Source organism: Anomaloglossus baeobatrachus, chromosome 5, assembly GCF_048569485.1.
Source record: "Anomaloglossus baeobatrachus isolate aAnoBae1 chromosome 5, aAnoBae1.hap1, whole genome shotgun sequence".
NCBI lineage: Eukaryota > Metazoa > Chordata > Amphibia > Anura > Aromobatidae > Anomaloglossus > Anomaloglossus baeobatrachus.
Genome location: NC_134357.1, coordinates 502,342,640 through 502,369,714, shown reverse-complemented (window position 1 = coordinate 502,369,714; position 27,075 = coordinate 502,342,640). Strand labels below are relative to the sequence as shown.

At 47.3% G+C, this 27,075-nt stretch overlaps 1 protein-coding gene across 1 annotated transcript in view; it reads left to right on the top strand.

Moving 5' to 3' along the window:
* The first annotated feature begins 350 nt into the window (after nt 1–350).
* Nucleotides 351–27,075, top strand: part of LOC142312838 (uncharacterized) — a 104,200-nt gene continuing 77,475 nt past the window's right edge. Inside the window, exons 1-4 of the mRNA XM_075351824.1 lie at nt 351–496; nt 579–702; nt 1,258–1,352; nt 20,603–20,693. Coding sequence (XP_075207939.1) covers nt 473–496; nt 579–702; nt 1,258–1,352; nt 20,603–20,693 — 334 coding nt within the window. The 5' untranslated portion in view covers nt 351–472. The remainder of the gene's footprint in view (nt 497–578; nt 703–1,257; nt 1,353–20,602; nt 20,694–27,075) is intronic.

Sequence of the window (27,075 nt, the reverse complement as noted above, 5' to 3'; positions counted from 1 at the left end):
GGGATCTTTCTGATGTTACATCGTCATCTTCTCCCCATTCAGGTCCCTACAATATCGGATCCTCTCAGATCTTCTATATAAGAGAATTTTCCTGATTGACTCGTCAAGGATGGATAGGGACAGGGACAAGATGGCGGAGAGGATATTACACCTCACCCTAGAGATCCTCTTCCGGCTTACTGGAGAGGTGAGAGATTCTGATGACGTCACATTACATCCATCTTATCTATGGGAATAACAGATGGACAGAACTGGAGAGGTGAGGACTCTGGAAATGTCTGTAGTGAGGTTTATTAATGTGTCTCTCCATAACCAGGATTACACAGTAGTGAAGAAGACCTCTAGTGAGCGCTGTCAGGACCCTGTGTCTGAGGGATGGGGAAGACCCCTGAGTCCAATCACGGGGCCTCCACCTCACCCCCTGATACATGAGGACATCAATGACCAGAAGATCCTAGAACTCGCCTACAAGATGATTGAGCTGCTGACTGGAGAGGTGACACTTCTGGGAATGCTGGGACATTATACAGTAACGCTATGAAGGTAACGGGGGATGACGGTTTCATTGTATGTGTCAGGTTCCTATAAGGTGTCAGGATGTCACCATCTATTTCTCCATGGAGGAGTGGGAGTATTTAGAAGGACACAAAGATCTGTACAAGGACATCATGATGGAAGTTCCCCAGCCCCTCACATCACCAGGTAATAAAGAGCTGTGGAAAAAAAAACGCAATTGGGTCTTACCCCAATATAGAAAGGGTACAAATGTAAATCAAACTCACCTATAGCGAGCGATTGTACCAGTCACAACCACTGCACGCATGTAAAAATCCGGGTCCAGGCAGCAGTCCCAAGTATGGCTGATAACAGAGAGTAGACGAAGAAAGGGTTCTTAATTCTGCATCAAGGACACAGTGTATTCGGAAGGAGATTAATGTTTCTTTAATATCATGAACAGGTCAACGCGTTTCAGGAGTCACAGCTCCCTTCATCAGGACAACAGGCAAAGAACATTAAATGTTTTTTGCCTGCTGTTTTGATGAAGGGAGCTGTGACTCCTGAAACGCGTTGACCTGTGCATGATATTAAAGAAGCATTAATCTCCTTCCGAATCCATTGTGTCCTTGACGCGGAATTAAGAACCCTTTCTTCGTCTACTCTCTGTTATCACCAGGTAATAGACAGGACTAAATATGCATGGCCTATAATTATCTGTATATTATGAATGAATTCAGTCCTTGTGTGTGTTTCCTCTAGTTCTATCCAGTGAGTGGACAAGACCAGAGAGATGTCCCCGTCTTCTTCCACAGGCCTATAAAGAAGAAAGTCCAGATGTTCCCCAGGATGATCAGGTAGAGAAGCTGTCATGAAATCTCCCCTATGATGTATTGACGACTGTGAAGGTCTTGTATTCAGTCTTGTTTTATCCACGAGTATTATAGACTGCAGGGTTAATTTATTACAGACATCTGCTTTTTCTTGATTGGAGTGAGACCTGTGACCCCCGGAGTGCAGTATAAAATCAAGTGATGAATTTAGCAAAAATCCACATTAAAGATGGAAGAATTAATGATTTTATCGATTTCAAGCAAGGGAATCAGTGCTGTATCAGCCAGGATCACTATTTCGAAAACCACCATCTTTGTTGAGATTTTCCTTCCAATAGTGTCAAGGCTATACCGAGAATGTTGTGATCAAATAAGAACATCCAACATCAACCCTTCAGGCTGGTGGAGGTGAATTAAAGAGGTTTCCACTACTTTTACATTGATGAGCTAATTTTAGGACACGCTGACGTAATCGTCGTGTGCGCAGACTGAGCTATCTGTGCACACGCCACCTTCGGGTGCCATTTTCCTTAAGTCCACTGCTGGGAGATCAATGGGTCGGAGAAGGTGCGTACGCAGATGAGATATTGAGCCGAGAGCTGCATCTGAGCATGCGCCGACTCCTGGCGGCATTATTTGAAGTCCGCACTGCCAACAGGGTATCTGGGACACCTGCCACAGTCGCCCCCAGCCAGCACAGCTGGGGCAATGTTCCACTATAGAGGCTATCCTCAGGAATCTTCCGAAGTTCACGGGAGAGAATCTGTCGCTGCGCGACTGGATAGAACGACTCAAAAGCATGCTGCGCATGCATCCCCTTACACCAGCCCTGAAGGCTGAGATAGGGTTGCTGACGCTGGATGGAGAGGCGTGACAGACCGTGATGTTTAGACCCCAACAAGACAGAGATACGGTAGCTAAAGTGACACAAATACTAGAAGACATGATACTACTGACCTGGGGAATTGGAGGATGTGCTTGTTCTGTCGGGTCCAGAGGGAGAAAGGCACGGTGATCCAGTAGTACATGAATGCCTTGCAGGAGGTAACTGCCCATATTACCCTGAAGTGAGATGGAGAACATCGGGGATTGGGATCCTGGGACGCCGTACTGCGAGATCAGATGGTGGGCGGCCTGCGGGACCTTTTACCTGTGGCAGGCCCTGAGAGAACGCCTACGGTGTAGCCCCAATCTGAGTTTTTTAGAAGTGGGTGCGGAGGCGAGAGTGCGAGAGAAAGAGGCACCTGCCCCCACCAATGTGGAACAGTGCTCCGAGGTGGCCGCTGCTGAAGTAACCGATGCCAAACCAGAGTGGGCCCGAAAGCTGTGGGCAGGTGTAGCGCCTGGTCCCACCAGACCCCGTGGGGGGCGCGCTCCCTCACATTTGCCCAGTCCCAGCATGGCTTCCATGTGCAGGTCCAAGCCCCAGGCAGCGACTGCCTTCCTCTTACCGGTCCCATGGCTCTGCAAGCGCTGCCCCTGGTCCAGGTCCTGCTGTACGTCCTGCTCCCAGGCCTGCTGCAGCCTCTTCCTGTCTCCCGTCCTCACACAGAATTGCAGTAAGTGACTCTAGGCTGTGCGCGAGGCCACACCCCCTTAAAGCGGTATGCCCCGTTTTCTGGAAGTGACCTCAGGTCACCTGTTACCTAATGGGTATTTAGGTTCACCTCCCCCGGCAGCAGGGGCCCGAGCAACGCTTCCATTAGAGCTTTGCCAGTGTCCAGACCCTTTTTGTGCTGTTATCTGTGCATTTGATACCTGGTTCTAATCCCTTGTCTCACTGTAGTGCCATCCGTACCATTCCGGCTGTGGACGTCACCGCTCATACCTACAGTGGACGTCACCGTGCCCTACCTGCCCTGGACATTATCTGTGCCGTACCTACTGTGGACGCCACCTGCTGTAAACATCTCCGGTGCCATTCCCGTGTTCTGCCGGCTGCGGACGTCACATCCTTGCTACACCTGGCCTTACAGAGACTCCTACTACCGGTTCCTGGCTGCCGTGCATTTAGGCCTTCTGGGAGGCGCCGCACAGTCCCTGTATAGGGGTTCACTGCTGGCCGCCTTCTCAGGGGAGTCCGGTGCACGGTCCAGTGGGTCCACCTCCGGACGCTCGCTGCTCCTCGGTGAGTGTAACAGTTTGCTCGGGCCATGGACTCCGCCGGGATCAAGGCTAACCCTCTGACTGACCTGCAACAGGAGCTCTCCTGCCAGCGTGAGACCCAAGCAAGATTAGTGGCTCACATGAAGTCTGTGGAATCCCGTCTGGCATCCATGCAAACCTCCGGATCCTCCGACGGCTCCCAACTAGTTGAACTACAGAAGGAACTGTCCCGCCAGCATGAGGCCCAGAGACGCATGGTCGAATATATGGCGTCCGAGGATTCCCGTCTATACACCCTGCAGAGTCCGGCCTCCTGAACAACCCCCGACTCTGCGGGATTATCGACATGCATGTCTCCTTCCCGCCTGACCTCCCCACCCATGTATGGAGGGGATCCCCATTTGTGTCGCAGTTTCTTAAACCAGTGCTCCCTGCACTTTGAGCTGTCGCCGCTGCAGCGAGCGACTGATCGCTCGAAAATCGCATTTATCATGTCTCATCTGACTGGTCAGGCTCTGGCTTGGATGAATCCGCTCTGGGAGAGGAATGACCCGACCGTTCAAGTCCTGTCCATCTTTTTGAATACCTTCCGTAAGGTGTTTGATGACCCAGGCCGTCTCTTGTCTACTGCCTCTTCGCTCATGAGAATCCACCAGGGGAATCTCACCGTGGGACAGTATGCAATCGAGTTCCGCACTCTGTTCTCCGAACTCAAGTGGAACAATGACGCCTTGGTAGCTGCCTTCTGGGAAGGATTATCTGGAAAAATCAAGGATGAACTGGCCGGCCGGGATGTACCAAGCACCCTGGAAGAGCTGATCTCTCTGGCTACCCGTATTGATCCCCGCTTCGAAGAGCGTGCCAGAGAAGTCACCCGGGCGAGAAGAACCCCGCGCCTTGCGCCCACCTTCCAACGGCCGATGTCACCTCCCTCCACCAGGCCTACTGCTCCGCACGAGCCCATGGAGGTTGATCGCGTCACTGAGTCCAGACTGCGACAGAGGAATTGGAGAATGGCAGGAGAGTGCTTCTACTGAGGAACTGCCAAACATCTGATTCAGGACTGTCCAGTAAAGCCGGGAAACTACAGAGCCTAGGGTCCATTGGAGAGGCCACCCTAGGTCACGCCAAGTCCTCTCCTTTTCTCCATGTACCCGTATCCCTGTCCTGCGGTTTCATCCGGTTGTCAGAGCATGCGTTCCTGGATTCAGGCTCTGCTGGGAACTTTATCCAGCAGTCTGTGGTGGACCTACACCAGATTCCCGTCCGATGTCTTGCTACCCCCATTAGTCTTTCTTCCGTGGATGGAAAACCGCTTTCCGAACCCATCCGGTACATCACAGAGAACTGTACAATGCAAGTGGGGTTGCTACACTCTGAGACAATCGCCTTCCACGTACTCCCTGGCATGATGCATGCCCTACTACTGGGAATACCCTGGCTTCGGTCACACAAGCCAGTACTGACAGGGATTCTGGAGACATCCTGCAATGGGGTGCGTCTTGCCACAGCAACTGCCTGAAACCAGTGCATCCTCCGCACTGACCAGTTGAACCGGTCACCCTTCCCGGGTTACCCCCCCCCGCCTATTGGGCCTATGCCGATGTCTTTGACAAGAAGGAGGCTGAGACGTTGCCGCCACACAGACCCTACGATTGTCCCATCGACCTGCACCCCGGGACAACCCCTCCTCGTGGGCGCATCTACCCTCTGTCGCGAGATGAGACCCAAGCCATGTCTGACTACATAAAGGAGAATCTAACACGATGCTTCATCCAAAAATCCTCCTCTCCTGCCGGAGCGGGCTTCTTTGTGGGGAAAAAAGACGGGGGTCTACGGCCTTGCATTGACTACCGCGGATTGAATAAGATCACGGTGAAGAACAGATACCCACTACCCCTGATACCGGAACTGTTTGATTGCTTTCAAGGTGCCAAGATCTTCTCCAAATTAGATCTCCGGGGTGTGTACAATCTGGTCCGCATTCGGTCGGGGGACGAATGGAAGACTGCGTTCAACACTCGGGATGGGCACTACGAATATCGAGTGATGCCCTTCGGGCTCAGTAACGCTCCGGCGGTCTTCCAGGAGTTCGTGAACGACGTCTTCCGTGATCTTCTCTACATCTGTGTGGTTGTGTATTTAGACGACATCCTTATCTTCTCTCCGGACTTGCATACCCATCGAAGACATGTCCGTCTTGTCCTGCGGAGATTGAGGGAGAATCGCCTTGACGCCAAACTCGAGAAATGCCTGTTTGAGCAGACCTCGGTACCCTTCCTTGGCCACATAGTCTCTGATACCGGTCTGAAGATGGATCCTGATAAGGTATCAGTCATACTGACTTGGTCCCGTCCGGAAGGGTTGAAGGCTATCCAGCGATTCCTGGGATTCGCCAACTATTACCGGCAATTCATTCCACATTTCTCATCTCTGGTGTGCCCCATATCCTCTCTCACTCGCAAAGGGGAGAACCCAAAGAAATGGACCCTGGGAGCTGAAGAATCGTTCCTGTCCCTTAAACGAGCCTTCGCTTCAGCTCCAGCCTTACACAGACCCGACACTAACAAGCCATTTATCCTTGAGGTAGATGCCTCCTCATCCGGAGACGGTGCGGTCCTTACACAGAAAACGTCCGAGGGTAAGACAGTAACCTGTGGCTTCTTTTCTAAGGCTTTCTCCCCAGCAGAACAAAACTACTCAATCGGGGACCGTGAGTTGCTGTCAATCAAGCTGGCCCTGGAAGAGTGGCGATACCTGCTGGAAGGGTCATTGCATCCAGTTACCATCTATACTGACCACAAGAATCTGGCATATCTCCGGACAGTCCACAGGCTAAACCCCCGACAGGCCCGATGGTCATTATTCTTCACCCGCTTTGATTTTGTTCTGCATTTCCATCCAGCCGAGAAGAATCTGAAGGCCGATGCGCTGTCTCGATCATTCCTGTTAGAGGATCAGGAAGATGAACCTCGGCACATCATTGAACCTTCCAAGCTAATGGCGGCACCAGTTAACATGCACCACCTTCCTTTCCGGTAAGACGTTTGTTGCTGAGGTTGATAGAGAACGTGTACTCCGGTGGGGACACTCTTCCCGAATAGCAGGTCACGTGGGTCAAAAGAAATCACTGCAATTGATATCCCGGTACTACTGGTGGCCAGGGCTAAAGCAAGACGTCCAGGACTTTCTCATCCTGTTCCTCCTGTGCTCGGAACAAGGTCCCGAAGACTCTTCCAGCCGGCCCTTTGCTTCCTTTACCCGTACCATCCGCTCCATGGCAACATATCGGCATGGATTTCATCACGGACCTGCCAAAATCATATGGCTGCACAGTCATCTGGGTGGTGGTGGACAGGTTCTCCAAGATGGCCCACTTCACGCCACTCACCGGGCTACCATCCGCTCCGGTTCTTGCTGAACTATTCATTCAACACATATTCCGGCTTCATGGCCTGCCTCTCCATATCGTGTCCGACAGAGGGGTCCAGTTCACCGCTCGGTTTTGGAGAGCAGTCTGCAAAATGATGGATGTTAAATTAGACTTCTCTTCTGCCTACCACCCTCAGTCTAATGGTCAAGTGGAACGCATTAACCAAGTCCTGACTAACTATCTTCGCCACTTCGTGGACGAACACCACAGCAACTGGGTCAAACTGCTTCCATGGGCCGAGTTCTCCTATAACAATCATGAAAGTGAGTCCTCTGCTAAATCTCCGTTCCATGTGATTTATGGACAGCGACCCAAAGTGCCGTGCCCTGTGACATGTTCTTCAGGCAACCCTGCAGCCGATGACCTCGTGAGGTCCTTCTCCACCATCTGGGCTGAGACCAAGTCGACTCTGGAACATTCCTCCGTCCGCATGAAGAAACACGCCGACAAGAACCGTCTGGATGTTCCTTTCTTTCAACCCGGAGATAAAGTCTGGCTCTCGTCCAAGTATGTCCGCCTGAAACTGCCGTCTTACAAGCTGGGTCCACGCTTCATTGGTCCCTTTGAAGTGCTCCGACGGATCAATGAGGTGTCCTACAAGTTGAAGGAGAGGACGTGGGTACCTGCGGAGGACGTGGATGCTCCTCGTCTCCTCCGGAGCTTCCTGAGGAGGGAGGGGCTTCGGGGGGGGGGGTACTGTAGCGCCTGGTCCCACCAGACCCCGTGGGGGGCACGCTCCCTCACATTTGCCCAGTCCCAGCATGGCTCCCACATGCACTCCCGGTCCAAGCCCCAGACAGCGACGGCCTTCCTCTTACCGGTCCCATGGCTCTGCAAGCGCTGCCCCTGGTCCGGGTCCTGCTGTACGTCCTGCTCCCAGGCCTGCTGCAGCCTCTTCCTGTCTCCCGTCCTCACACAGAATTGCAGTAAGTGACTCTAGGATGCGCGCGAGGCCACACCCCCTTAAAGCGGTATGCCCCGTTTTCTGGAAGTGACCTCAGAGGTCACCTGTTACCTAATGGGTATTTAGGTTCACCTCCCCCGGCAGCAGGCGCCCGAGCAACGCTTCCATTAGAGCTTTGCCAGTGTCCAGACCCTTTTGTGCTGTTATCTGTACATTTGATACCTGGTTCTAATCCCTTGTCTCACCGTAGTGCCATCCGTACCATTCCGACTGTGGACGTCACCGCTAATACCTACAGTGGACGTCACCGTGCCCTACCTGCCGTGGACATTATCTGTGCCGTACCTACTGTGGACGCCACCTGCTGTGAACATCTCCGGTGCCATTCCCGTGTTCTGCCGGCTGCGGACGTCACAACCTTGCTACACCTGGCCTTACAGAGACTCCTACTACCGGTTCCTGGCTGCCGTGCATTTAGGCCTTCTGGGGAGGCGCCGCACAGTCCATGTATAGGGGTTCACTGCTGGCCGCCTTCTCAGGGGAGTCCGGTGCACGGTCCAGTGGGTCCACCTCCGGACGCTCGCTGCTCCTCGGTGAGCGTAACAGCAGGACTACGGGAAGTGAGAGAAGAACTAAGCAACATCCCGGAGGCGCCCCCTACTCCAGCTGGTCAGGACGTTAAACTAGCCGGCCCAATGGTAGAGGAGCATACCGGGGAGCCCGACTTCATCAGAAGAAAAAAACAAAGCTCCAAATATATGGTGGCTGATCGGCCCACCACCTGGACTGAATTTGAAAGACAGCGAGTCTATTGCTTGATGGATACCGGGTTCCAGGTGACCACCATGCCTGAAGAGTTTTTCTGCCAGCACTTTGCTCATGTTGTCTGCTCCAGCGCAGCCTCCACTCTCTGATTGACCGCTGCTAATGATCTCCCCATCCCCGTAGCTGGAGTAGTGTAGATGAAGATATGGGTGAGTGGAAAAGACCTGGGAAGGAAAAGGATTGTGAAAGGCCCTTCTGTGATCTTGGGAATAAACGACTTGAAACAGGTAGGACAGTTCTTACGGGAGGCTCTGCAGGGAAGATGTTGGACCCGGGAGACCCAACAATGCCCATCTAGGAGGACTCTCCAACAGCTCATTCGGGTATGTCAGATTCAAAAGCTCCCTGCGCCTCCCACTACTTGGGGAAGGTCGTGGTGCCCCCACGTACTTCACTGACTTTGACAGTAGGGCAGATGGTGCTCACCATGCCTGTTTGGGCGCGATTGCCCATGGAAGGAATTGAGGTGCAAGTGGAACCTATGGAAGAGGCGGAGAAGATCCCAGAGCTGCTGGTCACACGGACCCTGGTGACAGTTCGGCAGGCGCAAGTGCTGGTGAGATGCCTTAACTTGAGTGGAGAAAGCATGCAGATCGTCTCGAAGAGAGTAGTGGCTCGGATCTCCGTAATGCCTAAGACACTTACACCATCGGGAGCCGTGGAGCTGACTCCTGTCAGGGGAGACCCGTGGACCCTGTCCACGGTCCTCACTCAGAGAGAGGAGAGGGGTAACACGGGAAGTGGACACACCCTCCTAGAACAGATGGACATGGATCTGAAGGAGTTTTCCCCCAAACAAGTTGGGCAAGTGGAGGAAATGCTGAGGTGCTACCAACCTGTGTTTGCTCAGCATCATGATGACTTTGGGTGCACCACTCACATTCAACATCAGATCCCCACGAGGGACACCGACCCCATCCTAGAGAGGTACCAACAGATTCCAATAGAAGAATAGAGAATAGAAGCATCCCTATCGGCCTTGGGGAAGGTAAAATACTTCTCTTCTCTAGACCTGGCAAGTGGGTGCTGGCAGGTTCCAATAGCTGAAAAAGACCGTATGAAGATAGCCTTTATCCTCCCCATGGGGTTGTTCGAGTTTAATAGAATGCAATTTGGACTGACTAATGCCCCAGGGACGTTCCAGATGGAGAGGTGTTTGGGTGACCTGAACGTCGAATCAACCTTGATATACCTGGACGATATTATTTACTCTTCCACCTTCGAGGACCACCTTAACCGGCTGAGTCAGGTGTTGGAGCGACTGCAGGGGCATGGGCTGAAGGTCAAACCCCAGAAGTGCCGTCTGTTCTGAACAGAAATTTAGTACATCGGGCATTCTGTGTCCAGTGAGGGAGTGTACCCAACTTCAAAAAAGATGAAAGAAAGTCCAGCGCAGTCCTCAAGGTGCAATTAAAAATGTTTCCATTTATTTGATAAATCCGTTAAGAGTGAAAAGTGTACAAGGCGGTCAGCTAGGAAGGTATAGGGGACATAGAGAAAGAACCCCACAGAACTACGCGTTTCGACACGTAGTCTTAATCATGTTCTCATGATTAAGACTGTGTCGAAACGCGTAGTTCTGTGGGGTTCTTTCTCTATGTCCCCTATACCTTCCTAGCTGACCGCCTTGTACACTTTTCACTCTTAACGGATTTATCAAATAAATGGAAATTTTTTTAATTGCACCTTGAGGACTGCGCTGGACTTTCTTTCATCTTTTATATGAGACTGGCAGCCTAACCTTCCGTGTGCGGATCTAGACATACAGCGGACCACAGCAACTCGGTGAGCTGAATTTTCACTTATTTTCCTCAACTTCAAAAAAGGTCACCGCAGAGCAAAAATGACAAACCCCTTTGACATTGAGAGAACTCCGGGCTTTCCTATGCCTATCCGGATAATACAGAAGGTTCATCAAGGTCTTTGCAAAGATTTCGGCGCCTCTGCATGTGCTTCTGTTTACGTATCTCTGTCGGTACGCTAATAAATTGAGTTACCACTGTTCCTCCTTCTCTGTGTGCTGCATTGTGACCCTGCTCTTACACCAGCATAGCCACCAGCACAGCCCCCACCGCAGCCAGCACAGTGCCCTGCAGCCTACTCACCGCCTATTCTCCACCTTCGACCTACATTGGATTTTAATCTTTTCTTATCTAATAAAATTTTATGTTTTGCCCATATATAAATATATAAAATAGCACTATGCGCGAAGTCCTGCTTGCTATGTTTAGAAAAGAGACATTCCACTCAGTGGCCCGCTAGAAGGGACTTAGGACAGTAAAATGCGTATGAATTATTGATGTCCCCTGCCAGGGGACAAAGGAGCGTAATGGAATTTTTGGAATGTCCCCCCCCGGAGGTACTCAGGACAGGAAAAGGTTAAGATTCACTTTTCATTTTCCACCCAAATTTTTGGGAGGTAACGTGTGTCTTACAATTCGAAAAATACGGTACATTGCAGAACAAAGAATATAATGATACATCATGACATTATTTACGAGCATTGCTGTAAAAACTCATTATAATCCTATATGCTTCTATGTTACTTCCAACTAATTCAGTAATGTCGTCATTACTGACATCTATGATCATCTTTTTTTTTTTTTTCAACTTCATATTTTTTAAAGAATTTTTGAATAACTTTACAACCACAAAACAATTACAGAAATAAAAGGAACATTCCCCAGGTATGCATACAAATACATTGAGTAAAAAGAAAAACATACCATAAGGCTCAATTGAAAAATGTGCTGTTTTATATCTTCTATTTAACCAAGAGGAGAGAAAGGAATCAGTATTACATAAATAGGTTCCATCAACACACTCCCTCCACCCTTAATACAATGAATACATTCCCAAGCCCACGGATCCACTAGGGACCCACCCCATCAGTCTGTCAGAATTGGTAGGTGTCCATGAGAGTATCCCACAAGGACCACGTTGAACTGAACCCATCCATCGTATTATGAAGCTGAGTTGTTACCCGCTCCATATTTCTGACATCTTTAACCCGGGCGTACAAATCCGAGACAGATGGTGGGGCCACCCTTTTCCAAAACAGTGATATTAGACATTTGGCAGCTGTGAGAATGTGTAGCAGAAGCTTTATTTCTGATTTACAGTGCTGGCCAAAAGTATTGGCACCCCTGCAATTCTGTCAGATAATACTCCGTTTCTTCTTGAAAATGATTGCAATCACAAATTATTTGGTATTATTATCTTCATTTATTTTGCTTGCAATGAAAAAACACAAAAGAGAATGAAACAAAAATCAAATCATTGATCATTTCACACAAAACTCCAAAAATGGGCCAGACAAAAGTATTGGCACCCTTAAGCTTAATACTTGGTTGCACAACCTTTAGCCAAAATAACTGCGAACAACCGCTTCCGGTAACCATCAATGAGTCTTTTACAATGCTCTTCTGGAATTTTAGACCATTCTTGTTTGGCAAACTGCTCCAGGTCCCTGAGATTTGAAGGGTGCCTTCTCTAAACTGCCATTTTGAGATCTCTCCACAGGTGTTCTATGGGATTCAGGTCTGGACTCACTGCTGGCCACTTTAGTAGTCTCCAGTGCTTTCAATCAAACCATTTTCTAGTGCTTTTTGAAGTGTGTTTTGGGTCAGTATCCTGCTGGAAGACCCATGATCTCTGAGGAAGACCCAGCTTTCTTACACTGGGCCCTACATTATGCTGCAAAATTTGTTGGTAGTCTTCAGATTTCATAATGCCATGCACACGGTTAAGCAGTCCAGTGCTAGAGGCAGCAAAGCAACCCCAAAACATCAGGGAACCTCCGCCATGTTTGACTGTAGGGACCGTGTTCTTTTCTTTGAATGCCTTTTTTTTTTTTTTCCTGTAAACTCTATGTTGATGGCTTTTCCCACAAAGCTCTACTTTTGTCTCACCTGACCAGAGAACATTGTTCCAAAACATTTTAGGCTTTCTCAGGTGAGTTTTGGCAAACTCCAGCCTGGCTTTTTTATGTCTCGGGGTAAGAAGTGGGGTCTTCCTGGGTATCCTACCATACAGTCCCTTTTCATTCAGACGCCGACGGATAGTACGGGTTGACACTGTTGTACCCTCGGACTGCAGGGCAGCTTGAGCTTGTTTGGATGTTAGTCGAGGTTCTTTATCCACCATCCGCACAATCTTGCATTGAAATCTCTCGTCAATTGTTCTTTTCCTTCCACATCTAGGGAGGTTAGCCACAGTGCCATGGGCTTTAAACTTCTTGATGACACTGCGCACCGTAGACACAGGAACTTTCAGGTTTTTGGAGTTGGACTTGTACCCTTGAGATTGCTCATGCTTCCTCACAATCTGGATTCTCAAGTCCTCAGACAGTTCTTTGGTCTTCTTTCTTTTCTCCATGCTCAATGTGATACACACAAGGACACAGGACAGAGGTTGAGTCAACTTTAGTCCATGTCAACTGGCTGCAAGTGTGGTTTAGTTATGGCCAACACCTGTTAGGTGCCCCAGGTAAGTTACAGGTGCTGTTAATTACACAAATTAGAGAAGCATCGCATGATTTTTCAAACAGTGCCAATACTTTTGTCCACCCCCATTTTATGTTTGGTGTGGAATTATATCCAATTTGGCTTTATGACAATTTTTTTTTTTTTTCATTGAAGACAAATTAAATGAAGATAATAATAATACCAAAGGAATTTGTGATTGCAATGATTTTCAAGAAGAAACGGAGTATTATCTGACAAAATTGCAGGGGTGCCAATACTTTTGGCCAGCATTGTACCTAGTGATGACGGAAGGGCATTTAGCAAATACACCACAGGGTCTCTACCAATCCCTCCACTCACCAATCTACCTATCAAGGATTCCACTTTCTCCCAAAATCCATTGATACCCGGGCATGTCCAAAATATGTGTTATAAAGACGCCCCACCGTTCCCACATCTCCAGCAAACATCTGGGTAGGTACGGTTAAACCTGTGGAGGAGCTCTCGGGTGTGATATCATGTCATAAGGACCTTGACTTGATTCTCCTTGTAGAGAGTGCTAAAGTGGGCTTTACACGCTACGATATCGTTAATGAATTATCGTCGAGGTCACGTTGTTTGTGACGCATATCCGGCGTCATTAACGATATCGTAGCGTGTAACAGTTATGTGCGACTTAAAACGATCGCAAAAGCGGCAAAAATCGTTTGCCGCAGAGAGGTCGTCCTAAAACAAAAAATCGTTTACCTCTCATTAGCGATGTTGTTCTTCGTTCCTGCTGCAGCACAAATCGCTATGTGTGACACCGCAGGAGCGAGGAACCTCTCCTTACCTGCCTCCACCGGCAATGCGGAAGGAAGGAGGTGAGCGGCATGTTACGGCCCCTGAGGAATGTGAGGAGGCCAGCATCCTATCAGCCCCTTCTGAAAACACCATATTAAAGTCCCCCCTATAATATGTGCGACACCGTGATCTAAAGGGAGACGAGGCAAAACGGAGAAGCCCATCTGATTTGAATTAGGTGCGTATAAATTACACAAAATAATTTGTATCCCATTCATGGTACCATACACTATCAGGAAGTGACCTACAGGGTCCGCTTCCAACTTGTTCATGTGGAATGGGCAAGTGCGAGAGATCAATATGGCCACCCCTACTTTTTTGTTAGTATTAGTAGCTGAGAAGACTGGGGGAACCAGTGGTGTGCGAAATTAAAAGAACTTTTTTCCGTAAAATGGGTCTCCTGTAGGAACACCACCTCAGCCACAGATTTGCGTATTTCCTGAAGGACCAACCTCCTCTTCACATCAGAATTTAACCCCCTAACATTAAAGCTGGGTTCACACATAGCGACAATGACGTCGCTGTTACGTCACCATTTTCTGTGACGCAACAGCGACCTTGTAAGTCGCTGTTATGATCGCTGCTTAGCTGTCAAACACAGCAGCGATCATAACGACACGCGTCGCTGTGCTACATTTGCAGAGAGCAGGGAGCCGCGCACACTGCTTAGCGCTGGCTCCCTGCACTCCTAGCTACAGTACACATCGGGTTAATTACCCGATGTGTACTGCAGCTACATGTGCAGAGAGCAGGGAGCCGCGCACACCGCTTAGCGCTGGCTCCCTGCTCTCCTAGCTACAGTACACATCGAATTAATTACCCGATGTGTACTGCAGCTACATGTGCAGAGAGCAGGGAGCCAGCACTGGCAGCGAGAGCAGCGGTCGCTTGTAACGAAGGTAATTATCGGGTAACCAGGGTAAGGTCTTCCCTTGGTTACCCGATGTTTACCCTGGTTACAGCTTACCGCAGCTGCTAGACGCCGGCTCCTGCTCCCTGCTCGCTTCATTTCGTCGCTCTCTCGCTGTCACACACAGCGATGTGTGCGTCACAGCGGGAGAGTGACGACCAAAAAATGAAGCTGGACATTCAGCAACGAGCGGCGACCTCACAGCAGGGGCCAGCTCGTTGCTGGATGTCACACACAGCGATAGCGACGGGACGTCGCTGCTACGTCACAGAAAATAGTGACGTATCAGCGACGTCGTTGTCGTCGTCGCTGTGTGTGACACCACCCTAAGGCTCAACAACATAACCATTTCATAACGAGTTTCAACTATGAGATAAGAGTATGGTATTCAACACCAAATTCCCATTATCCCAGTACCAGAGTAGACTTTTATTTGCTCAAAGTAGAGAATATCACACTTTATATAACCTGCACCATAAAACAAAGTGCGAACAAAGTAGTACGACTCTGGCAGTACCCAAAAATTAGACCCACGGGCCTCAGCCCCCCCCCCCCCCGGGATTCTGTAAAAAGGAGGAAATCACAGAAATATGGAAAGCTATGTAGATAAACCAATTTTCAAGAGATGAATTCTAAGGATAACCGTAAGTCCATGGGAGGAGACCTCCCTCCCTTGAACTCCTGGGTCGCCGCTTACGTGACGTAGTGGCCGACTGCCATGTCCGAGAAAGTGGCGGCATCAGCTGGGGCGCAGTCCAGTCTGGTAGCTCTGGAACAGATAGGTCAAAAGCCCGACAGAAAGATTCAAGGTCTGCAGGGACCCGCAGGCTGGCTGACATTTCTCTTTGCCGTGCAGAGAGACTGAATGGGAACCCCCATCATTAAATGATATTATTATCTCTCAGGGATGACAGTAGTGCTTGGAGAGCCCTCCATTGCTGCAATGTGATCCATGAAAGATCCTGGAATAGAATAACTGAATCTTGGTGCCCCGGTACATCACTTGTTTTGGTCATGCTTTGAACATTATTTCTTCTTTACGTTGAAAGTCAATGATGTGGCAGATAATGTCTTTTGGGTTCCCGCTCAGATTTTTAGTGTGTAGAGCCCTATGCGCTCTATCCATGGGGATTGGGTTGTCAAGAGGCCGTTGCAGTAGTGAGTTGAATATGGTCTGCAGTATTGCTGCGACATGCTCTTTCGCCTGGACCTCCGGTACTCCCCTGACCCTTATATTATGTCGCCTGCCTCTGTTATCCAAATCTTCAATAAGACGCTGTAGCTCTCTAATGACGTCTGCTTGAGAAGAGGCCTGGGACTGGAGGTGATGGATGGTTGTTCTGACATCGTTATGATCATCCTCCAGCTGATTTATTCTTTTGGAGATAGAAATAACGTCCTGCCGGACCGCCGATATTTCAGATTGGCAAGTGTCCTTAACTTCAGAAATGAGTGCTTGAAGATCTTTCTTAGTTGGGAGCTGCTGAACATGTTCCCACCACTCTGCAGGAGGGCACATAGGTTGTGCGGGTGAAGGTCTGGCCACAGGATTTTCTCGGGCTCTTTTCACGGAGGTATCCACGCTAGGTGGGCTAGGGAGTAGCCTGGGGGGCCTTTCTTTGCTGAACCGCATGATCTGGACTCTGCAATCCAGAATCTCTGGCTGGTTTATGGGCTCTTTGCGGCCTGGGAGAGAGAGTCTCATTTTGTAACATTGGTAGCCCCAGAGAAAAAAAAAGGGATCACCTCCCCTTATTGTTGCATTGTCCCATGGGGGCTGGGGGACTCCATCAGTTTTAAGTATGCATAACTGACCACTGAGGCCTCATGTAAGGCGTCCCCCATGCTCCCCATCTGCTCATTTGCTCCTCCAGCGCCATGGCACCCCGGTCCAGAGTTCATGTCAGGCCATTCTGCCGTCCCTGCACCTCCCTGCAGGGCATTCACAGGAGCAGGCGGGCACCATCGGCCACCATGCTCCGACATCTCCATGAGGGGGAGGAGCGGCATAATCATCTCCATCTCTGCTTGTCTGCCGGGGCTTGTGCGGGGGAAAGTGGTAACCGCCCACCTGGCCCGGGGCTCCGGGGACATGCAGACTCGCCTGCCTCGCCTCGGTCCTGCTCCAGCAGCAACATGGGTGGGGCGCCGCGTGCTTCCTCCACCACTGCCATCTTGCCCACGAGGGAAGCCCTCGGCATGCCGGCATCCTCAGATCTCTGCTCCTTACTTCTCCCTACGTCTGCGCCGCGTGTGGGCGATCCCAGCCCAGTCTCTTCCACAAGCGCCAGTACTGCAGCGGTCTGGTAGGGAAGATGACGGATCGCCTCTGCAGCATGTGTATCCTCCTGCTCCTGCTCCCCCGACGGCTCCCTTGTCAGGTAGGAGTCCAGAATGAGCGACGCTGGGGTCCCAGGGTCTTTAGGGTTCTTTAGGTTCTTTTTTTTCTCTCCATTCCGGATCCTCCAGGCTAATTGAAAAAGGGCTTATGGAATCAGCGCTCCTTATTTTTCAATTTAAGCTTTCTGGAATTTTTCTTATGCTTGCAAGTGGAGACTTCCAAACAGAATCCGGCCGGAATGGACCGGTCACTTCTTATACCTGCTTCATGGCTTTCAAAGTCTAAAGTGTTTTAAAGAAGTTCCTAAAAGACGGAACCTAAAAAGTCTCTGTGACATTGCAGTGCATATGTTCATTGTTTTTAAGGTGGGTTCCAGACAGAATTTGCCTAAAATAGACGACGTGTATACCAACCCTTAGTCTGACTCACCAGTAGGGGGCCTAACCATTTTTTAAAGTATTTACCAATTCTCTCTTTTTCCCTCTCTGCATCCAGCCCCTCCAGAACCAGTAGGTGTTTCATCTTAATCATAATATCATCTAAAAAGGGGGTGTTAGGATAGAGCCAATTTTTAAGTACAGTGGAACCTCGCTTAACGAGTAACCCAGTTAGCGAGAATTTCGCCTAACGAGCAAAGCTTGCTGTAAATTTGTAACTCGATTTATGAGCAAGCTTTGCTGTACGAGCAAAATACTCATTGCACACACTTCCGGTTCCGTACATCCACCGCGCTCTAACCCGCTCTTGCAGTCCACACAAACCCACACAAACACTCACGCACGCACACACACATATTATGCTCACCTTACCTTCCGTTCCATCGCCGGCCTGCTGTATCTTGTAGTTCGCTGGTACGGGCTGTGTATCGGGTAACCAAGGCGACCGATGCGGGACCTTCAGCTCCTTTGAGTAGCGCCTGACAGGGAAGGTCCTCCCTCGTCGCGATGCTTGCCGATACACATGCTGTACCTGCAGACTACAAAACCCAGGAGGCCGGCGATGGAACGGAAGGTACATATTATGCTCACCTTGCCTTCCGTTCCATCGCGTCATGGTTCTTGTAGTTCGCCGTTCCAGGATGTGTATCCGGTAACCATCGGCGATGAGGGAGGAACTTCCCCTGTCAGGCGCTACTCAAAGGCAGCGCGCTGGCCAATCAGAGGCAAGCGGCTCCTGTCTTTGACGTCAGCGTGCTGGGAGCTGAAAGTCCCGCATCGGTCGCCTTGGTTACCCGTGACACAGCCCTACCGGCGAACTACAAGATCCAGCAGGCCGGCGATAGAACGGAAGTTAAGGTGAGCATAATATGTGTGTTTGTGCGTGTTTGTGTGTGTTTGTGTATGTTTGAACGTGTGTGGAATGGCACAATAGGGGACCAGGATAGGAGATTTAACAAGTTGCGGAACGAGTTGTTTGCATTGCAATGATTTCCTATGGGAAATCTTGCTTTGCTGAATGAGTAACTTGGTTAACAAGCAGAGTCCCAGAACGGATTGTTCTCGTTAACCAAGGTTCCACTGTATTGCCCTTTTAGCTGACAACAGAATAACTCAAGACAACATCTGAAGAACAGAAACTATTCCCCCAAAAAAAACAGTGATTTCAATAAGTTAAAATTGTTTTATTTAATAAATGTTAAAAATATGTATATCAAACATTAAATAGTTAATAATAACGATGCTTCAACACGAGGGACGATGAAATTGGCAGTACAGTAATAATAATAGTAATACGTGCACAAAATTATGTATACATAAGACCAGGCTATTTGTTATAGAAAAAATCCACTGTTTTTTTTGGGGAATAGTTTCTGTTCCTCAGATGTTGTCTTGATACTAGTTGACAGTGAATATTAGCTCAGACCTTTGTTGTTAATCAACAAAATAACTCTCAGCAATGCGGGTGGATATTTCAACCTGCCTCCCTCATCAATTTCCTCCTCCCATTTACCACAGTTTATCTCTGCACACATAGGTTTTTTTTACCTTTAATCTGTGTACCAATCCCTGCCACTGCAGGTTGATACCCTTCTCTCCCCTGAGGAACTTTCTTTATTGAGAGGGAAACGCGTCGGGAGGGCGTTTTCTTTGATGAGGTTGTGGGGCAGACAGCTTACTAGGGTGCTGTCCTTGTCAGGGCAGAAGTCTATTTACAGGGCATGACAGGAGCTGATACATGATAACCCGACTGCTGACCCTGGTGATTCCAGCCTGTGATCCCTCATCCCTTGATTGGTGCTCATTCTTATCTGTGGAGAAAGATCGTGTGAGATCCATCTATTGTATTGCCTTTTGGCAAATTTTCTATAATGCACTGATATATGATTTTATGATATATGATTTTATTGTTAGATTAAAAGTTGAGTCTTAGTCCCTGCTATTATACCCTTTGATTTAGGACTACTGGGCGTCTTTTCTCTGCATTGCAGATTTTGCTTTTTGCTCCTCCCATTTATGGAATAAGACCAAAGTGGGTGTCAGGCAGATTGTGAGTTTCCAAATTTCAAAAATACATTTTACGTTTTGAGTCCAAAGGGGTTGGAGATGAGAACAGGTCCACAACTCATGGAATAGCTCCGTCACTTCATCTTTGCACCTAGGGCAGTGTGTAATTTTGTTTGGTTTCACTTTTGTCTGGGGGAGATTGAACGCATATGTTGTCCTGTGTATTATTCTGAACTGTTTCCCTCCATTGCTCATTCATGACGGTTTTCTAAAGCTGGGTCCACCCCTCCATAATCTTCCCACCCAGGTTTGGACTGTTTAACTGCTTTTCCCAAGACCTAAAGGAGGCCTCCGGATGTTGTCCAATGAGCTGACCCCTCATCGCCCCATACAGCCATGATATAGAGGATGATGTGGCCGAGTTTTTTTTACCAGGCAATGAAATGTGTTACAGATCACCTCCAGGGACACATCCACCAAACCGTCCAGGACATTGTGTTTCTCCTGGTCAAATTGAATTTTCTGATTAAGCTTAAGGTGGTACTTCTTCAATTACTCCCTCTCTAGCCACCTCAATTTGCTAGGATGTAGAGATGAGAGACATTACGGATCCCCTTTGCTCTCCATTCCTCAAATAGTTTGTTACTAATCCCTTGTAAGAACTCTGGGTTGTTCCAGATAGGTAAGTATTTAGAGATTCTATGTGCGAGTTTGTAATGTTTCCTTACTATCTTCCACGTTGCTAAAGTGTCTCTACACAGGGACGAGTGTTTGAATTGAGGAGGTAATGCCGACTGAAGTGAGTGTAACAGAACCAAAAGATCCCAGGCTTGGGCATAGTCCCTTTCAAAGGGGCTTAACCATTTGATATGCCTAGGGCAAGATGAACGCCAAATATATAGGTACTATATTTAATTGCCTTGTTCATTTACTATTGTTTCTGTTTTATGAAATAATTTCACACGACTTCTCCATCCCTGACTTTTACAATATTTGTTTCAGGGTGAAGATCTGACCCATATTTATACTACAGAGACATATGTGAGGGGTGATGAGAAGTGTAAAGAGGAGATTCCTACAGATAACTGCACAGGTGAGTAGTAACAGATTTTACTCAATAATTGGCTGATATAATTAAGTGGTGTTTTGTTTTTTTTTCTTTCAGGGTACAGTATGTTGTACTGAGTTTTTTTTTTTTGTCTTTTTAACCTAAAGATTTACTGCTTAAACAAAGAGAAAAAAAAAATCACTTTTTCACATGGTTTTCTCTCCGCTTCAGAAGAGATACTTCTGCATTCAGAGTTTTCTCTAACATATACTTACTAAATTGACTTTTGACGCTCGTCTGTGTCGGGGATTCAAACCCAGGACTCCTGATATGAAAGGCAGAAACATTACTAGTGAACCACAGGCTGTACTGATATGTACAAAATACTTTTCTCAGCCTGGAAACCTCAATAACTTTCTTTACTAGCATAATATTCCAGTATATAAATGCCAGAATTATTATTTTTTTTTTTTTACAAAACTTTTTATTGATTTTCCAATTTTTTATAAACATAACAAGATATTCATGGTTACACAAGGAAAAACATTTGTCTGACAATATGTGACATAATAGGGTGCGATGCCCCAACTTGATATTTTAAACTGTTTATCTGATTGATATGGTCTCTATTAAACCAAGGCAAAAGTACTAAGACATAACAGACGCGATACAAGTCAATTAGAATCATTAAGCCCCTGTGCCAACCCCGAATGCTTCCAAATTTTCTAGCACGTCTTGTTGCTACCTTAGCGTCTCGTCTCCCCTTCCCTCCGGAACCCACACCTACGTGATTTTCAATTTACCCAGGTTGTCCTGGATATCATTCAGAAGGTACCATTCCGATTGTACAAAAGGTGTCATCAGATTATCTATTTCTCCCTGAGTAAATTGAATTTCAATGAAGTTTCTCCATTTCCCAAAGAACTTGGGTGTCAACCTGTCTTTGTCCCTTTCCGCTTCCACTTTCTCCAGCCTCAATAAATTATGTAATTCACCGATGACCTCTTTTATGGATGGTCCCTCCCTTTGTATCCAATGCTTTAAGATGGACCGTTTGGCTATCATGGCTATGTCATGTACTATTGTATATTTCTTCTTTCCCGGCATGTCCGATCCCCCTCTTACTCCTCCCTCAAAGGAATGAAAAATCCACACCATTAGCTCTAGATTTCCAGAAATTCCCCATGTTGCCTGGACAAATAATCTAACTTGATTCCAGAACCTGTGAATTTCCTTACACTCCCATAGTCCATGTAGCATATCTGTTTTTTCTCTTTGACATTTAGGACACCGCATATCTCTTCCCGGAATGTTGAAGCCCATAATAGCCCTGTGTAAAATTCTAAATTGGGTGTCTCTCCATCTCTCATTGGTAACATGTTTCCGCATCTGTACCCATCCCTTCAATATATCCCCTACAACTTCTTGCCCTTTCAATTGTTTCCCCCACGCTGTTAGAGTACGGCTATCCTCCCCAGATATAAGCATTCCCCGAAATGTTCGGTAAATTTGGGAAACATTTACACTTGCTACATCACTTTCCATAAGCTCATCAATCAAACTCTTATTCAATTCCTTTCCAAGCTCCCCCAAATCTACAAATACTCCATGCTTCAGTTGTTCATATTGGATGATATGTGAGCTATTAAGGTCATACTTGTCAAGCACTTCCCGTCCTGTCAGCCACCTTCTCTCTTCCACATTCATGACATCCTTCATTCTCTCGACGCCCTTCTCTTTCCATCTAGTAAATAGCTTATTTTCCTGTCCCATGGGAAAGTTCGGAGATGCCCAGGGATTTAAGTACTTAGATACTTTCCATGACAGTCCCAATTTCTTTCTTACCAGTTTCCATGTTAGCATAGTATCTCGGAATAAGATTGAGTTCCTTATGTGCCCATCCGCCCTGGACAATGGGGAGTGTAAAATGGACGCCAAATCCCACGGTGATGCATACTTGGCTTCCATGCCATAGTCTTGAGTGCCTGCTCGTTCCTCTCATCCAATCAAACACATGTCTCATTATACACACCAGGTTATAACCCCGAACGAACATCTGGGAAACTGAGACCTCCTTCCTCCGTTGACTTCATCAGTGATCGTAACTTTATTCTAGGTTTCCTTCCCCTCCATATAAAATCCGCATACGCTGAGTTGAGCCTATTTACGTCCCTCAGTTTTAGCAATATCGGGATCGTCTGGAATGGGTACAACAGCCTAGGAAAGCTCATCATTTTTTATCAGGTGGCACCTTGCCAGTAGTGGTAGAGGCAGACCCTTCCATCCCTTTAGTTGTGCTATAATTTTCCTAATTAGCGGGCCATAATTCATCTCGTAAATTGATTCCACCGTTCTTCCTATATGAATTCCCAGGTATTTAAGTGATATCTGTGCTATAGGAATGCCACAAATACAACCATCTCTTGCATTCCCCCCTTTTAGGAACAGGATCTCACACTTTTTTTTATTCAATTTGAATCCTGAGACTAATCCAAATTTTTCAATTAGGGCTAGAGTCTGTGGCAAATCCACGTTAGGGTCCCCCATATATAGTATGACATCATCGGCAAAAAGCGCTGTCTTTATTTCAGTTCCCATTACCTTAATCCCTTTAACACTATTCGGGCCCTGCAGTATTCTTGACAATAGTTCAATGGCCAAGTTGAATAGAAGGGGAGATAGCGGGCAGCCTTGTCTTGTTCCCTTCATCAAAGGGAACACGTCTGATAGAAAACCTGGAGTGTGTATCCTAGCTCCCGAGTTAGCGTAAAGATTCCTAATGTAAAGCCTCATTTTGCCTACAATCCCTGTGGCCTCTAGTACTTTGTCCAGCCAGCTCCAATTTACATTGTCAAACGCTTTTTCTGCGTCGAGTGTAACTAGAGCGGGTCTTGCCCCCCTCTCTATCTGTTCCAATCTCACCGAATCCACCACTAGTATTGTCTTCCGGATATTAGTGACAGCATTTCTCCCTTTAATAAACCCTACCTGATGCTCTGTAATGATCCTTGGAAGAATCATGGCCAATCTATTAGCCATAATCTTAGATATTATTTTTAAATCCTGGTTTATAAGTGATATGGGTCTATAACTAGAGGGATCATCCAGGTCTTTAGTTCCCTTAGGGAGTAATTTGATATATGCTACGTTTGAATTTTTAGGAATTTCCTCTCCTTCCAAAAATGTATTAAATACAGCAGTTAAATCCGGCGAGATCAGATCTCTCATAGCCTTATAAAACTCGCTGTTAAAACAGTCGGGGCCTGGTGCCTTGTTGGTGTTAAGCTCCCCGATTGTTCTAGTCACCTCCTCAACTGTGATATCTGCATTTAGGTCACTCAGATCTTCCTCTGTTAAGCTAGGCAAGTGCGTGTGTCTTAACCACTCTGCCTCGTCAGTCATGTCATTGTTTCCTGGCCCATATAGTTTTCTATAAAAATGTCCCAGCAATTTATTAATTTCCTTAGGATCTGTGGTCACCTCCCCCCCTTTCTTTTTAGTTTGAAAATCACTGTCATTTTCCTGCTACCCCTTGCCAAATTTGCCAGCATCATCCCCGCCTTGTTGCCAAATCTATGTAACTCTGCTTCCCTGTGCGACCAAAATAGTTGTTCCTTTTTTTTGGCCCATTCATCGAACCCCCTTTTCGCCTCCAACCATCTGTCTTTTGTCGTGGGAGATCTATTTGCCAAATACTTTGTGTATGCTACCCGCACTGCTTCACTCTGGGCATTATAATTCTCATTGGTTTTCCTTTTGATCATGGCCGCATATCCAATCAGGCGACCCCTCAAGACCGCTTTTGCCGTTTCCCAGTATAGCACTGGGTTCCCTTTGTGTTCCTTGTTTTCCTCTGTGAATTCTACCCGCCACTCTCGTAATACCCTGTGGAAATTATCTTGTCTGAGAAGAAACAATGGAAATCTCCATATGATATCTGTACCTCTCTTGAACTTCTCTCTGATACCCAATCTCACTGGACTATGATCAGATATCACCATGTTTTCTATCACACATTCTTGTGCCCCATAAACTAGGCCTTGAGAAATCCAAAATTGATCAATGCGCGACCAGCTATCATGAGGATGCGAGAAGTGTGTATATTCTCCATCATGCGGGTGAGCTAATGTCCAGATGTCCTTCAAACCCACGTCTTCTAATGTTACATCACTATGGTCCGGCCTTCTGTCCACATCCTCTGTCCTCTCCTTCCCCCTCCTCCTGTCTTCAGATGAGTCTGGAACTGTGTTAAAATCACCTCCCACTATGATGTTGGTCTCCCCATTTGCTAGTATGTTGGCCTTTATGCCATCATGAAATATGCTCTGTTGGGAGTTTGGACCGTAAACATTGTAGATACTTAATTTACCCGCTGGACTAATGATTGTTAAATGTTGCCACCGTCCCTGATCGTCTGCCACGTGTGTCACTACTTCATGGCTGAGCTGTTTATGTATTAGAATCATTGTCCCTGCTTTCCTACCTTGTGCCTCTGCCCCATATACAGTACCCACCCAGTATTTCTTCATGCGGAAAAAGTCCTCCTTCCTCAAATGCGTTTCCTGTAATAATGCAATATCTGTTTTTAGTCTTTTCAGATGTCTTAGTATCATTGCTCGTTTGTTAGGAGATCTCAAGCCTTTAACATTCCATGTAGTTATTTGTACCATATTTGCCTTTGTATTTTGCTCTTACTACTTCCTCCCCTGTGGGCCCTGAACTCACAAGAGACGAGACAATTATTGCCAGGTATAGAATTTGCCCCCCAGGCTTGACATATCTTTTCCCCACCTTGTAGGTATAACAAATATAACAATAAACAAGTAACTGTAGAACAAGTTTTCCCTTCTGGGAAATTTTTGGCTCTTTTCGCCATGCTGATGACTTCCCCTTTTCCTAGCCAAACTGTTGAGCTCCCTAGTCACCCCCCTTAGAGTATACGTTCTAGCCCCGGATTCACATGAACAAGCCTTAAATAATATGTCGAAAATAGTACAGTACGACAAAACCTCTATAAGAACTTCAAGTCCAACATAGCTTTACTTTCTGGTGGCCGTCCCAGCACTCAGAGCAGACAGATCCACTTCATTTACGCCTGGAAGTCGTTCCTGGATAAAGGCGTGTGAAAGTGAATCTGGAAGTGAAACTGAAAGTAAGCGTGAGACTGAATATGCGAGAGAAAAAGAGTGAGACAGAGCGAGTGTGGGACTGAAAGTGAGTGTGAGACTGAAAGTGAAACTGAATATGGGAGTGAGTGTTAAACTGAAAGTAAGCGTGAAACTGAAAATGGGACTGAATATGTGTGACATAAAGTGGGTGTGGGACTGAAAGTAAATGTGGGACTGAAAATGAAACTGAATATGGGAGTGAGTGTGAAACTGAAAGTAAGCATGAAACTGAAAATGAGACTGATATATGTGAGGGGGAAAGAAGAAAAAGAAAAAAAAAAGTGTGGGACTGAGAGTGAGTGTGGGACTGAACGTGAGTGTGAGAATGAAAGTGAAACTGAATATGGGAGTAAGACTGAAAGTGAAACTGAATATGAATATGGGAGTAAGACTGAAAGTAAGCGTGAAAGTGAAACTGAAAATGAGAGAGTGAAAGCAAGAGAGCGAGAGAGTGCGAGAACAGGACCAGCAATATCTAGTTCAGTTATCATGAACCATTCCCAACAGTTAGTCTCTGTGTTCCGAGCGAGGATTATTTTGTTGTACTGGGCTCAATCTCCTTTCCTCTCTACTCTCCACCCGCGATTGCTCCTCAAAGCTTCTCGGGTCTTTCCCTGGGCCTCTTGGAGATCCTCCTCTGCTGGTCCCTTCTCCATTATTTCCTCTTTTTTTGTCCGTCAGCCCGATTCTTATCCTGTTCTGCCATGAGAGTACGCTCTGCTTCTTTATAGTCTTTGTAATATGCAAACCGGCCATTGAGATTTCTGACTTTCAGTGTGGCAGGGTATAGCAGTTGGCACTTGACTTTTTTGTTATACAGGAATGAACATACTTTGCTGAATTCTTTTCTCTTTCTGGAGACTTCTGCTGAATAATCTCCAAAAATTAGCAGTCTGTTGCCTTGGTAATGCAATGGTCGCTGTCTGTCTCTAAAGGCCCTCAGTATTTCCTCTTTATGTTTATAATCAAGATATTTGACTATCACTTGCCTAGCTCTCAGTGGGGCTTTCTTGTTTGGGTTTGGATCCTCTCCCCTATTCACTTCTTGTTGTCTCAGTGGTCCCACTCTGTGCGCTCTTTCCACTCTGAATTTAGCCTTAATGCCCAGGGCCTGAGGAAACTCCTGTTCACATATGTTATCCAGCTGTCCCAAAGATACCGATTCTGGCAGCCCCACAGTGCGCAAATTATTGCGCCTTGATCGGTTCTCTAAATCTTCCGCTTTATCTCTCAAATAATCGTTAGATTTCACTAGAGCT